Raw genomic sequence first — 12,320 nt, 5'->3', positions numbered from 1 at the left:
CTCTGCTTCACACCTCCCTAGCCCACCCCGCCTCCAACCCACACATAATAAGCTCCATTCTTTTCTAGCAAGCTCGGCAACAACGGCAGCCTGAGACCTACCATGTGGGGACAGGAATTGGCTTTACTTAACCTGCTGGATTCTTTTCCCTTTTCTTACCAGTACAGTCAGCTGTAATCCTAGCAGGCACCATCCAAAGAGGGGCGCCGAGGTGTTTGCTTTTGTGAGGAATGAACCGAGCTGGGAGCTGATAACTCAGGCCTCACTTTGCCACAGACTGTGTGGCCATCAGTGAGTCACTGGGTCTTAACTTCCACCATGACCCTATAAGAAAGAAAGAATAGGCTTGCCTCCCCCTGACCTTACAGGGAGGTCTTGGGAACTGCCTTAGCCTAAATGTAAAAGTGCAGGGTTTGGGAAAAAGAAAAAACAAAAACGCTAGAATTCAGCTCTGTTTACTAAAAAGGATGTACAACTGGGAGTAAACCCAGGTAGTGGGGGTCATTTAAGGACTTGTACTAGAAGAGTTAAACTTGAATTGCAGCACAAGGGGCTTGAATTTGAATTCGGAAAAAATAGTTGACTGAAAGTTTGACTACCACCAGAATATGGCATCACAGGAATTTTAGATCCTCAGTTTTGGACAGCATTAGGAAAACTTTCTTATAAAGAATAATTTTGAGATTGTATAGCTAAGCTTCTTAGCCTAGGGCTTCATAGGGATGTTTGTATGTCTACTTCTTGTTGTTAGGTGTCATGAAGTCAGTTCCAACTCATAGCGACCCTATGTGCAACAGAATGAAAAGTTGCCCTATCCTGTGCCACCTTCACAATTGTTGCTATGCTTGAGCCCATCGTTACAGCCACTGTGTCAATCCATCTCGTTGAGGGTCTTCCTCTTTGTCTCTGACCCTCTACCAAGTGTGATGTCTTTCTCCAGGGTCGGGTCTCTCTTGATAACGTGTCTATTTACGTAAGCTGGTTTTCTTTTTTGAGAAAGAGAGAGTCTCCAGGTTTTATCAGGTATCAAAAGTGCCCATTTAAAAGATGTTAAGCACCATGGGTGCAGTGATTTGTTCAGGTCCCTTTGGTTCTTTGAGCTCTTGTTCCCTAGTGATTGGTAAGCTGCATGCTTCCATTCCGCTCTCCCCTTCAATCTTCCTCCAAGCTCCAGGGCCGAGGTGACTGAAGTGGAAACGGATGGAGGTATTGGATAAGAACAAGCAAACCAGGTAGAGGTGATAGGACCTAAACCGTCTCCCTTGTGCCTCTCTGAGCCTCTGGTAAGAGTACCCCAGACCAGGGTATTAAAGAAAGGTGAAGGAGGGGACAGAACATGCATCGGCCTAGCATGGGAAATGGAAGTAAGTGACGCTCCAGCTGAACCACAGTAGAACTTCAGAAATCTGTTCACTTTTAGAAATATGGGCAGTTCATAATGCAATTGTGCTTTATTCATCTTAGCTCAAGGATGTGCAAAAGAGGTTGGGCAATGACACGAGCTATTTTTCGATTATTTTACTTTTGGGTCCTGGTATTCCTTGCAGCACCCTGCTGAACCTCTTCCCCATTCCCCTTTCCTCCAGCCATTATGAACTAACTCTGGTTTGCCTGTGGCCCTGGATCTCAAGTCTATGTTCAGCTCTTTCTTTTTCACTCCCTGCCAAACTCATATGTTTTTCCAGGGACTTACTTATCTGCTCCATGGAAACTAGGGCATGTCACCCTAGTACAGTGGTTGAGTGTCTGACAGAGAAAAAGGGAAGTTCCTTGTGCTTTCACCTCTTTAGCCTGATTCTCTCTCTGCCAGATGCAGCCCAGCCAGCTCATTAATCATGTCAATAGCTGCATTGTCTAGGCCTTGCCCAAGGAAGACAAGTGACATTTAAAAGCCACTAAATATGCACTTGAGTTCTCTTTCTCTATACTGTGTATTTAACCTGGGTTGGGGGTTGGGACCAGATCAGAGGTAGCAATTCATCCCTGTTATTCCTTTGTTCAGCCATCCAGACCGCCCCACTCCCATTCGCAAACTGGCTCCCCACACCCTAGCTCCCTGACGTGTCTCCTTGTTCTTCAGTCTAATGGTGATTTGCTTCAGAAGGCTGCTGATTGGGAGGTGTTTCCTAAGATGTCGTTGCTAAAGAAAAGGGAGAAAGACAACCCTGGAGCAATCCTGTTTTCTTCAGATCTTCTGGGGTCTGAGGGATGCAGACCCAGCAACAGGTCCAAGAGTTAGAACCCTGGCTGCTAAGATGAGGCCCCTTTTCAATTCCGAGCCACGTTTCTTTTCAAGAAAAGCTTCATGCAACAACAAACACTTGGAAGATGGTGGCTGTCCTTGCAAATGATGGCCTTATCATCTCCTGCCCCCTCAGAAATCCCTGATTATTTCCCACCCAAACCAGTGGCAAAAAGAAGCACGACATTCAATACAATGAACATCCACTCTTAAATGGAAAAAAACAATACTGAAATCACTGCAGGCCCTTTGCTATACAGGTGATACATACAGGTGGTATCCTGGACTTAAGGAGCCTTGGTGGCACAATGGTTAAGCACTCAGCAGCTGACCAAAAGGTCAGTGGTTTGAACATATCGCCAGCTCCATGGGAGAAAAGACCTGGCAATCTGCTCTCATAAAGGTTACAGCCTTGGAAACCCTATGGGGCGTTTCTACTCTGTCCTATTGGGTCACTTTGAGTCGGAATCAACCTGAGGACGCACAACAACGACATCCTGGATTCAGAATCCAGCAACTGTAGCAGTTGCAGAAGAATGTACTGTTGGTTTTGTCCAAGGCATCCCAGGGTCATGAAAAGAGCAAGGGCATTGCAGCCAGGCCAGTCTAATCTCAAATATTAGCTCTGGGCAAATTATTTAATGTTCTGAGCTTTTATTTCTTCAATATCATTTATTCTTTTCTTTATAGTGGTTTTACAAAGAATAAATAAGTTATTAAATAAAATGCTCTTAGACATTTTCACCCTCCAAACCCTACCAGTTCTGTATGACCTGGATCAAATACCAGCTCCTCTTCCGGCCCAGGCTGAAAACAATCTCTTCCCTTTTAAACCTCCATGCGTTTTATCTGACCCTTTGTAAGAGCACACTGCTTTCTATCTTTTATCATGACTAATTACATAAAACATTATCTCTATGGCTGGATAGTTTGCAGCTCCATGAGAGAGGACACCCTATTTCCCCACATAGTTTGTACCCGGTAAGTATTAGTTGAATGACTAAGAGAATGTATTTGTTTTGAAGCATTTTATCTTACTTCTGGGAAAACTGTATGAACAATTTAAAATATTTTTTTCGTTTAATAATACACATTTTTATGTTTTCTTCATCACAAATTCTTAAAACATTCTAATTAGTTTTTTAGGCAGGCGGATGAGGAGATTGAAAAAATAGATAGTTGGCTACGAGTTGTATAGAAAAAAACTTTAGTTTCTACGTTATTCCTAGGCTCTAGCCTTCTTCAGGAGTTCCTGGGTGGTGCAAATGGTTAACACTGCTAACCAAAAGGCTGGAGGTTCAAGCCCACCCAGGGGCACCTCGGAAAAAAGGATGGAGATCTACTGAAAAAAATCAGCCGCTAAAAACCCTAGGAGCACAGTTCTATTCTAACACACATGGTGTCACAGTGAGTAGGAGTCTACTAGATGGCAACTTTTTTTTAATTTGGCCTTTTGCAAAAGCAAATCACTTCACTTTTAAGCCAATCCTTCAGACTTTAAACCGTTTCTGTCTTCCCCTGGAAAGGCTTGCTTCTGTAACGTTCCATGTGGACTTTCAGAATGAAAAAAAAAAAAAATGAATGAAGTACTGTGCAAATCTTTCATTTTTAAAAAATTTGTAGAGCATAATGTTATCTTTATGGCTGAAAGATTCTAACGGGAGGCAGACTTCCCAGTGGAAGTTTCATAGGGTAAAAGAGTGTATGTATACCATGCATAAATTGCTCTTACACATTTTAAATAAGTTTTATTTTGTAAAAAGCAGACTAAGATGTATTTATCATGAATTTTTTACTTGCAGTACAATAAAGTGATTTGTCATCTCAATAAACTTAGTACATGTGATTTTCAACTTATATAACCAAAAATTCCCAGTGAGCAGTAGGGACATGAGGCCTTCCTTCTCTTGCACAAACACAGCTGCTGTTTTGAAAAAACAATATGATTAACAGAGAATTTTCAGGAAGAACACTGTGTCAATATAAAAATTAATTTTGAGCTGACCTCCTATGAAATGCAACCAGCATATATCTATGTTCCTACCTTTATTTGCAACATCTCAAATAGAGAAGGATGGGAGGCTGGAACCTTCCCTTCCCATCTTCCCATATTCCCAATCCCAAATACCTATAATATAAACAGACACTTTGAGGATGGAAAGTTTGCTTTTGTTCCTGAGTTTGAGGTGAAGCCAGAGTAACTAAAGGGAAATGACCTCAGAGAGAGGCCAATACTGCAGATTTATATGTAGGATTCCTCTATGTAGAGGCAAATGCTGAAGCCATGAAGAGGATGAGCCAGGAAAGGGGAGAGAATGCAGAGAAGAAAGTACAGAGGACCAAGAGTAAACCTTAGGGTAACCCACGGGTTAGTACAAGTTTCAGTAAAGAAGGCTAGGAAAGGTCAAAATCACATAAAAGAAGCAAAGGGATGTCAGGATTTCAAGAAAGGAGAAGAGGCCAACAGAGTCCTGCCACAGAGGTTGAGGTCACTGAGAGCTGGATTTGGACATTGGGAATGGTAATGTCTCATCTGAGAGTCAGTTCCACTAATGTGGCAAAGACAGAGCTGAATCTGAAGAGTTGAGCAACTAAGAGGAGAAAAAATGAGGTTTCGAATACCAGCCACCAGAGCAAGCCTGACATCGAAATGAAAGAGAAGATAGAAGCCTCAAGGGAGAGCAATCAAGAGACAATCATTTCAGAATAGAAGAGACTCTTGGAGTGATACTGGAAATCAAGAAGGAAGAAGCTGGTCTGGAGGTTCTAAAAAGAAAGGGAATAATTGAGCAACTATCCAGAGAAAATGAGAATGAATGGGGTCTGGAATTCAGGTAAACAAAGTTGTACTTGGATGAAAGGGAGATATCAAAATGACAGAGCCATGTGAAGATACAGTCACTTTTTAATATGAGAAAGAATAAATGAGGCAGCTCCTTCTTCAGTTTCCTCAGCAAGATAGCAGGCAAAGTTACTGTGGAAAGCCTAAAAAGGTGAAGTAGAATGGAGGCTTGAAATAGACATTGAGGAAAATGCACTTAAATAAAAGCCAATGATTTCAGTTTTGCTAAATGCCACAGGAGCCTATTGGTTGAATGGGCTCACCTTAGAGTTCTGTGATTTTTCCAAGGAATTTGATGTATCTTGGGAGCAGAAGTGAAGGAAACAGGTGATATAGATACAAGGGTGGAGACCCACCCATCTGGCACAGGGTCAAGCGAGTTAAGGAACCTAGGATTCCACCAAGTGGTATCCAAGTTCTCAGTAACCACTGCATCAACAGTGCTGTGCTTGAAAGCGAATGGAATAAGATTGCTTCAGTTGGAGGATGTTTCCCATTGCCTAACATCATAGTAAAGAATATTTTAAGTGGTTGCCTCTGTATTTGCTCTTCTTCCTTGAAGGTTAACGCTCTGTCTTTGAAATGATTTCCTGACCTCCTTCTTTCCTTCTTGGTTCTCCCTCATCTGTGTTCAGATAACAGTCCCCCCCCCCCCAAATCCTCTTCTAGTATTTATCACACTTTTTCAATCTTGGTAATTTTTTTCCATCTCCTGTTCTAAACTGTGAACTCCACGTGGGCATGAACTGTGTTTATTTTCCTCTGATTCTTGAGCCTGATGTCCTAGAGCTCAAAATATCTTGGAGTAACTGAATGAATAATCTTGTATCTATTATTTGGAAGTTCAGGAAGTATACTCACCTGAAGGAAGCTCATAAGACTTTAGAAATTATTCCAATCCCTTCATTTTATAGAGAAACCAGAGCTCAGAGAGGTTGACTTTTTGTCCTTGACGTCAATTGTTTGCTTGTTTTCTCTTCAATACAGTTGACTAGTTCTGTGTTCTGTGTCTGTCTTGGTTCCAATCAGGTGTTGCTCCATTTAGAATTTAATATAGATGAATCTGAATCTGAACAAGATCCAGCAGGATCACTCAGGACTGGAGGGGAAAATGCCAGAACCACAAGCTAGAAATGCTATTTGAGGGGGAAAATGACCCTGAGCCAAATGCAAGTACCAAGCAGGATGCTGGTCAAAGCTTGTGCAAATAAGTGACCCAATGATACAGATGGAATTGTATAGATATCTTAAAGACTTAACCCCTCCTGGTAAATATGACCTTGTTTGGAAACAGGATTTTTCTTTGCAGAGGTTATTAGTTAAAAGTTACACTGGTGTAGGAGCCCTGGTGGCCCAGTGGTTAAGAGTTCAGGCTGGTAACCAAAAGATCGGCTGTTTGAATCCACCAGCCGCTCCTTAGAAACCCTATGGGATAGTTCTACTCTGTCTATAGAGTTGCCATGAATCAGAATTGACTCAATGGCAACAGGTTTGGCTTTATGTTGGTGTAGGGTGGGTCCTACTACTAATCTCGTCTGAGTGGCATCTTAGAAAAGGGCAGACTGGAAAAAGTCACACCCACAGAGGGGAGACAGCAAATGGGAATCCATCTATATGACAAGGAACACCAAGAAACACCGGGGGCTACCAGAAACTGAAAGAGACATGAAAGAATCTTCTAGAGCCAACAGAGAGAGAACATAGCCTTGTCAATCCTGAGTTCACACCTCTAGCTTCCAGAACTGTTAGAAAATAAATTTCTATTTTTTAAAGTCAGCTCCTTTTTGGTATTTTGTTATGGCAGCCCTGGGAAACTAAAACTCCCAATACCAAACCAAACCCATTGCTGTTGAGTCGATTACAATTCATAGGGACTCTATTGGCCACAGTAGAACCACCCCACAGAGTTTCCAAGGAGCACCTGGTGGAGTTTAACTGCCGGCCTTTTGGTTAGCAGCCAACCTCTTAACCACTGCACTATCAAGGTTTCCAATATGAAGGTGATAAAAGCTACGGGATCCCAGAGTCCGCAGGCAGTAATGAACAGAGAGGTATGAGAGACTTCCATGGATTTGACAGTTTTGTAAGAGCTCAGGAATGGCTGCTGTAAATTTGTCATCCTTTCGAGTAAATATAATATTTTAACATTATCCTTCTGGTGTCTCTACTCCATGTACATATCAGTTCATAAAAAAAAAATTCAGAAATTCCTGTAAACAAGCAGTTCAGTTAGAATCAAGTTTTAGTGTCTACAACCCCGAATCTGATTTTCCCTGAAAAAAAAAAAATAAACATACCAATATGTTGTTTGTTTTTAGATGTCATTCTCCTACAAATTTTTGTTTAGGAAAGATCTCTCTTGAATGTGGGCTACTTGTATCCTATTTATTTAAAACTGACTAAAATATTTAAAGTTTCATTTCTAGGTATTAGCTTAGTTGTGTCATTTTATTTTATGTTTACTTAGCTGGGTCATGTTCACATGGTTTCAAAAATCCTTCATCTTTTAAAAACAACATTGTATACATTCTGGACAGCTTGATGAAAGGAAAAGTAATTTGTATTTCTAATGATTCAGTATAGTCAAGAGATAAACTTGAAGGGATGAACCTTATCCCTAATCCACCTATGAAGATGGGTGATTCAATTAAACATTTAATGTTACACCTGTTAGGAACAAAGAGCTGCTCTTTCTGACTCCCAGGCACCCTGCATCCTGAGCTTAGCCAGCTGGCTCTGATGGAGCGCCAGATGGTTTATCCTCCCAAACGCCCACCCCCTCTAGCCTGAAGCAGTAATTCATTAAAAAGTCAAAGAGGGGAAAACAAAGCACCTACCACTGGCAGGTAGAGACCTTTCAGTCTGAGGTTCTTCATTTTTATTTTGGGAAATATAAAACTTTAAATTAGAAGAATCTTAAAGGTGACCATTCAAATGTCTTCCTTTTTCTAATGAAGGAGGGGATTGGAACCCAGGGATGGTGACTTGCTCAAAGTCCCAGTTAGCCAGTTATGATGACTTATTAAGTATTATAATGGCAATATTTATTTCCTTTAACTGCAACGTATTTCTCGATGTTGTGAAGCCACTCATTTAGTAACTCCCCTAACTTGCAAATTCTCAGAAAAAGAACTCTCCACGTGGTGAGACGGTGTCAAAGCTAACAAGATGAATTCTGGCGGTTGAGCCTGGCCCTGCACTAAATCTTTGATATAACTTGAGAAAAATCACTCAACTGTATTCTGCCTCAGTTTCCCCAACTGAGAGGAGAATTCCTCCTTTACTCGGCATTTACTTTACATGACTTGCTAATCACAACCAAAACCAAACCCATTGTCGTTGAGTCAAATTTCAACTTACAGTGACCCTACAGGACATAGCAGAACTGCCCCATAGCGTTCCCAAGGCTGTCACTTGCGGTAAACAAAAAATGCTGTGTATTTCAATCAAATTAAAGGGTCCGAAATCTAACACTGAGGAACCCTGAATGGCACAAACAGTTAAGCACTCAGCTAAAAATGGAAAATTTGGAGGTTCAAATCCATTCAGAGGTACTTTAGAAGAAAGGCCGGCATCAGCTTCCCAAAAATCAGCCATTGAAAGCCTACGGAGCGTAGTTGTACTCTGACACACATGGGGTTACCAGGAATGGGAATCAACTCAATGGCAACTGGCAAAGCCTAACACTGGTACGGGATTTCAGGCTCACAGATAATCAGTGTCTGGCTAAAACAGAAATCTAATGGCAAATTCCTTTTATGGTAAGGAGAGAGATACACAACTAGTCTTTGCTCTTGGCTTTAAAGTTGCTGTGGAACATGGGAGGAGAGAGAAAAGTAATATTTGTCTAAAGTAAAAACATTAAAAGTTCAACCTTGATACTCTTTTTAATCATTATTATTTTATTTTCTGACTAGGGGAGTAAGCAATGGGTAGCCCATTGGAATATTTTTCTTTGCTCTTAGATAAGGTAAACGCAGAAGCAGCAGCAACTGGTATTGCTTAGTAATACGCTCCTCCAGAGTGTTGGCACCTATACCTAGAATAATAAACCACCTACACCTGCTCCAGGTGCTACACTGTGGGCTGAGCCTCTCAGCTCAAGGGATGCTACCCAGCTGGGACACAGATTTACAGACTAGGAGGGTCCCCACGGAGCGTCCCTGGCACTGGCTAGCCCTGGCTCATATTCCTCCTCTTTCTCTTAGTTCCGAAATACGTAAGTATCCTTCAGCAGTCTCCAGCATGAGAGCAGCCAGCTGAGTCTGGGGAGATGGGAGTAAATCCATGGCACAGCTGACAGGCCAGGGCATCTGTTGCCAGCTACGACTGATGAGGCCGTAGTCTGGTAGGTTCATGAAACAGAGAGACAGAGAGAGAGACTCTGAGACAGGACTGTCAAGTCACCCAGCACTAGCTTACTCTCCCAAAGCCGCCTGGGTCCAACAGGAACATGTGGATGTCATTCTGCTGCCCAGATGTCTCCCACGGGAAGGTAAATATGATAAACAAGTTTCTCAGCCCTGACTTCTCCCCAAGTGCTAAATCTGCTTTCCCGTTTCATGCAAAGGCTGCCTTGGCTTCATTCCCGACCTCAAGCCTCTTGTGAGGCCAACACAAAAGCCTTTAACTCAACCCCACATCAAAATATTGTATTTCTCTGACCAAAATCTTGATTTCTCTTTTCTTTGGCTCCAGTGCCCTTTCACCTGTGTCAGTCTGCATCCCAACCATGCCCCTCCCTCAGATCAGAGCCCTGAGAAGACCCGCAGACCAACTATCCAGGAGGTGAAAAGGTGTCGATTGCATCAGCAGGCTCACTTCCCTGTGATAATATGAACGGGCTTCAGAGAGGTGCTCAGAATGAGAAGCGTGACATTTATTGACTTTTCAAGTCCCCGTGATTTTAACCTTTTCTTTATAGGACCGGGTTTGTCCAAGCTCTGAAACCAAAGACCCTCACTCATGCTGATTTCCTGGCTTTGGCCTTTCTGAGGTGTGGAAGGTCTTTTTAGATTTTGTAGAATATACACTTTTCCTGCTGCGAATGTACAAGCTGATCCCTATGGCTGAGCCAATAGCTCTCTCCCTCCCAGTCCCTGTCCCACCTCCTGGAGGACTGCAAGCAAAACGATGCAGGAATTATGACAAAGCCTGAACAGCTCCAAGTAAAAGATACAGCATTCACTTACTTGACCAGCCCTCCAGCACCCACACAGGCCAGTAAAAAACAGCCACTTGGCATTATTAAAGTACTTGGCTTACTGGAATACAGAGGCCCTCCACTAGCAAAGTCCAGTGGTTTACAAAGTCCATTAGAAGGTTATCAGTATCTAGGATATGGATTTCTGTTTCCAATTTATTTTAATGAAAACTAAATTTTAAGGGCAAGATATCACAGCAGAAGAAAATCCTCTCCTAAGAAAACAGTGATCAAATCTCTCTGCCATTTGCACCACCTACAGCCTGGGCTCAATTAGAGGTTCCCTTGAAACCCTGGTGGTGCAGTGGTTAAGAGCTACGGCTGCTACCCATCAAGGCTGGCAGTTAGAATCTACCAGGTGCTCCTTGGAAACTCTATGGGACAGTTCTACTCTGTCCTATACGGTCGCTATGAGTCAGAATCAACTCTATGGCAACAGGTTTGGTTTGTTTTTTTTGAGGCAAAGGTTGGCCAAACCTCTGGAGAATGCAGAGATTCCTAAGCATTAGTATAAGGCAAAAAGCAGGGTGCCCAAACTTGGCCCTTTCCACAGAAAAAAAAATCTCATGGCAATCTTCCTTCATCAGATTGGTTACCTTACGGTAGGATATGAGAAGGACATGCCAGTTGGTATAAGACATAGGGTTTCTCTACTGTAGATAGGAAGGAGGAAGGCAGGAAAAGGAAGTAGGAGGAAGTAAGTCTCACACAAGCTTCCTGCTCCTACCCTTTGCTCAAGCAGACATTGGACCCACACTCCATGGGGATAGATTATGGAGTGCAGCTAATTGCCAAGAATGAGGCATGTACAAGCAACAAGAAGAGCTGCACTACGGTGTCCCCAGACCATTTCCCTGTCATGCACTCTATATTTAAGGCCACTAGCTTCAGAGTCCCCTGGGTATTCCCAGGCCAAATGTAGTCTCTGTGTCAAACGGATGAGATGCCAGGTAATCTTTATATTCCCCATCAATCAGTTTGGCAGCATTGTTCTTGGCAAACCAGCAGTCTATTTCCTCTTCCCCATTGTAGATCTTTCTTTGTTTCCAGACCACTGGGACTCGGTGCCCTTTCACCTTTAGGACAGTCTCAGACCTTTTGTCTGCCTGAGGGAGTGGAGGATCAGTAAGATTCTTGCTGAGCCCTGCAGGCTCCTCTGTGAGTTTAGCATCCTGGTTCAGGAACTGACCTGGGAGGACAAAAAAAGCATCAGGTCTAAGTCTAAGGCAGACAACACCGTTTTGAAATCTGACTTCAATTCAGGCCCCTGGTAATGAGGAAATGCACAGAGGAAGGTGAGAATTAATTATACAGTGGTGGGAGGGTTTTTAAATGACCACAATGCAAGGCTGGACTCTCTCAGAAGGTATTCGCAGATTTCCCAGTGTCAGTGACATCACATGTGTTTTGGGGGGTACTGGAGAGGAAAGGAGGAGTCCTGTTGGTGCAGTGGTTAAGCGCTTGGCTGCTGACCAAAAGGTCAGCAGTTTGAACCTTCCAGCTGTTCCATGGGAGAAAGACATGGCAGTCTGCTTCCGTAGATTACAGCCTTGGAAACCCTACGGGGCAGTTCTACTCTGTACTACAAGGTCACTATGAGTCAAAATCGATTCGACGGCAATTGGGTTTTGGAGAGAAGAGAGTTCAGGTTTTATTCATAATGGCCAGCCATTTCTGGAAGCTGCCCAGTGACTAACACTGGAAAGTTGCCTACCTAACAAACAGAGATAACCACAGTCTCCTACTAAGTTGGGAGGACAAAACAGGAGCCGATAAACAGAGAAGTAAGGTCAGGTCTTCCCCTCTGTCCTCCCTGCTTATAGGTTTGCCTATGTACTATCATTTAGTGGATACACTAGGGTAGGGGAGTGGAGAGCATTACTGCTGATACTCAAAATCAAAGTTCTAAAGGTCAAGTGAGAGCACTGCTAAGGCCAAAGGAACACAGACCTGCATCTGTGAGAAGAAGCTCGCGTTTCATAGTCAGGCTCTACATAGATGCTTCCAGCTCAAGAGCCAGGGAATCCTGCCTT

General features: G+C 42.9%; 1 protein-coding gene and 1 long non-coding RNA gene across 3 annotated transcripts in view; one reads left to right on the top strand and one right to left on the bottom strand.

Moving 5' to 3' along the window:
- Positions 1–12,320, top strand: part of LOC126074996 (uncharacterized) — a 62,357-nt gene that overhangs the window by 11,215 nt on the left and 38,822 nt on the right. The window lies entirely within an intron of this gene.
- ITIH5 (inter-alpha-trypsin inhibitor heavy chain 5) overlaps positions 3,981–12,320 on the bottom strand; it is a 118,728-nt gene continuing 110,388 nt past the window's right edge. Inside the window, exon 14 of the mRNA XM_049882014.1 lies at positions 3,981–11,476. Within this exon, the coding sequence (XP_049737971.1) occupies positions 11,175–11,476 (302 nt within the window). The 3' untranslated portion in view covers positions 3,981–11,174. The remainder of the gene's footprint in view (positions 11,477–12,320) is intronic.

The sequence above is a fragment of the Elephas maximus genome, chromosome 4 (assembly GCF_024166365.1).
Source record: "Elephas maximus indicus isolate mEleMax1 chromosome 4, mEleMax1 primary haplotype, whole genome shotgun sequence".
Classification (NCBI taxonomy): Eukaryota; Metazoa; Chordata; class Mammalia; order Proboscidea; family Elephantidae; genus Elephas; species Elephas maximus.
Note: the sequence above shows the minus strand (reverse complement) of the source record. Positions and strands in the feature narration are given on the sequence as shown.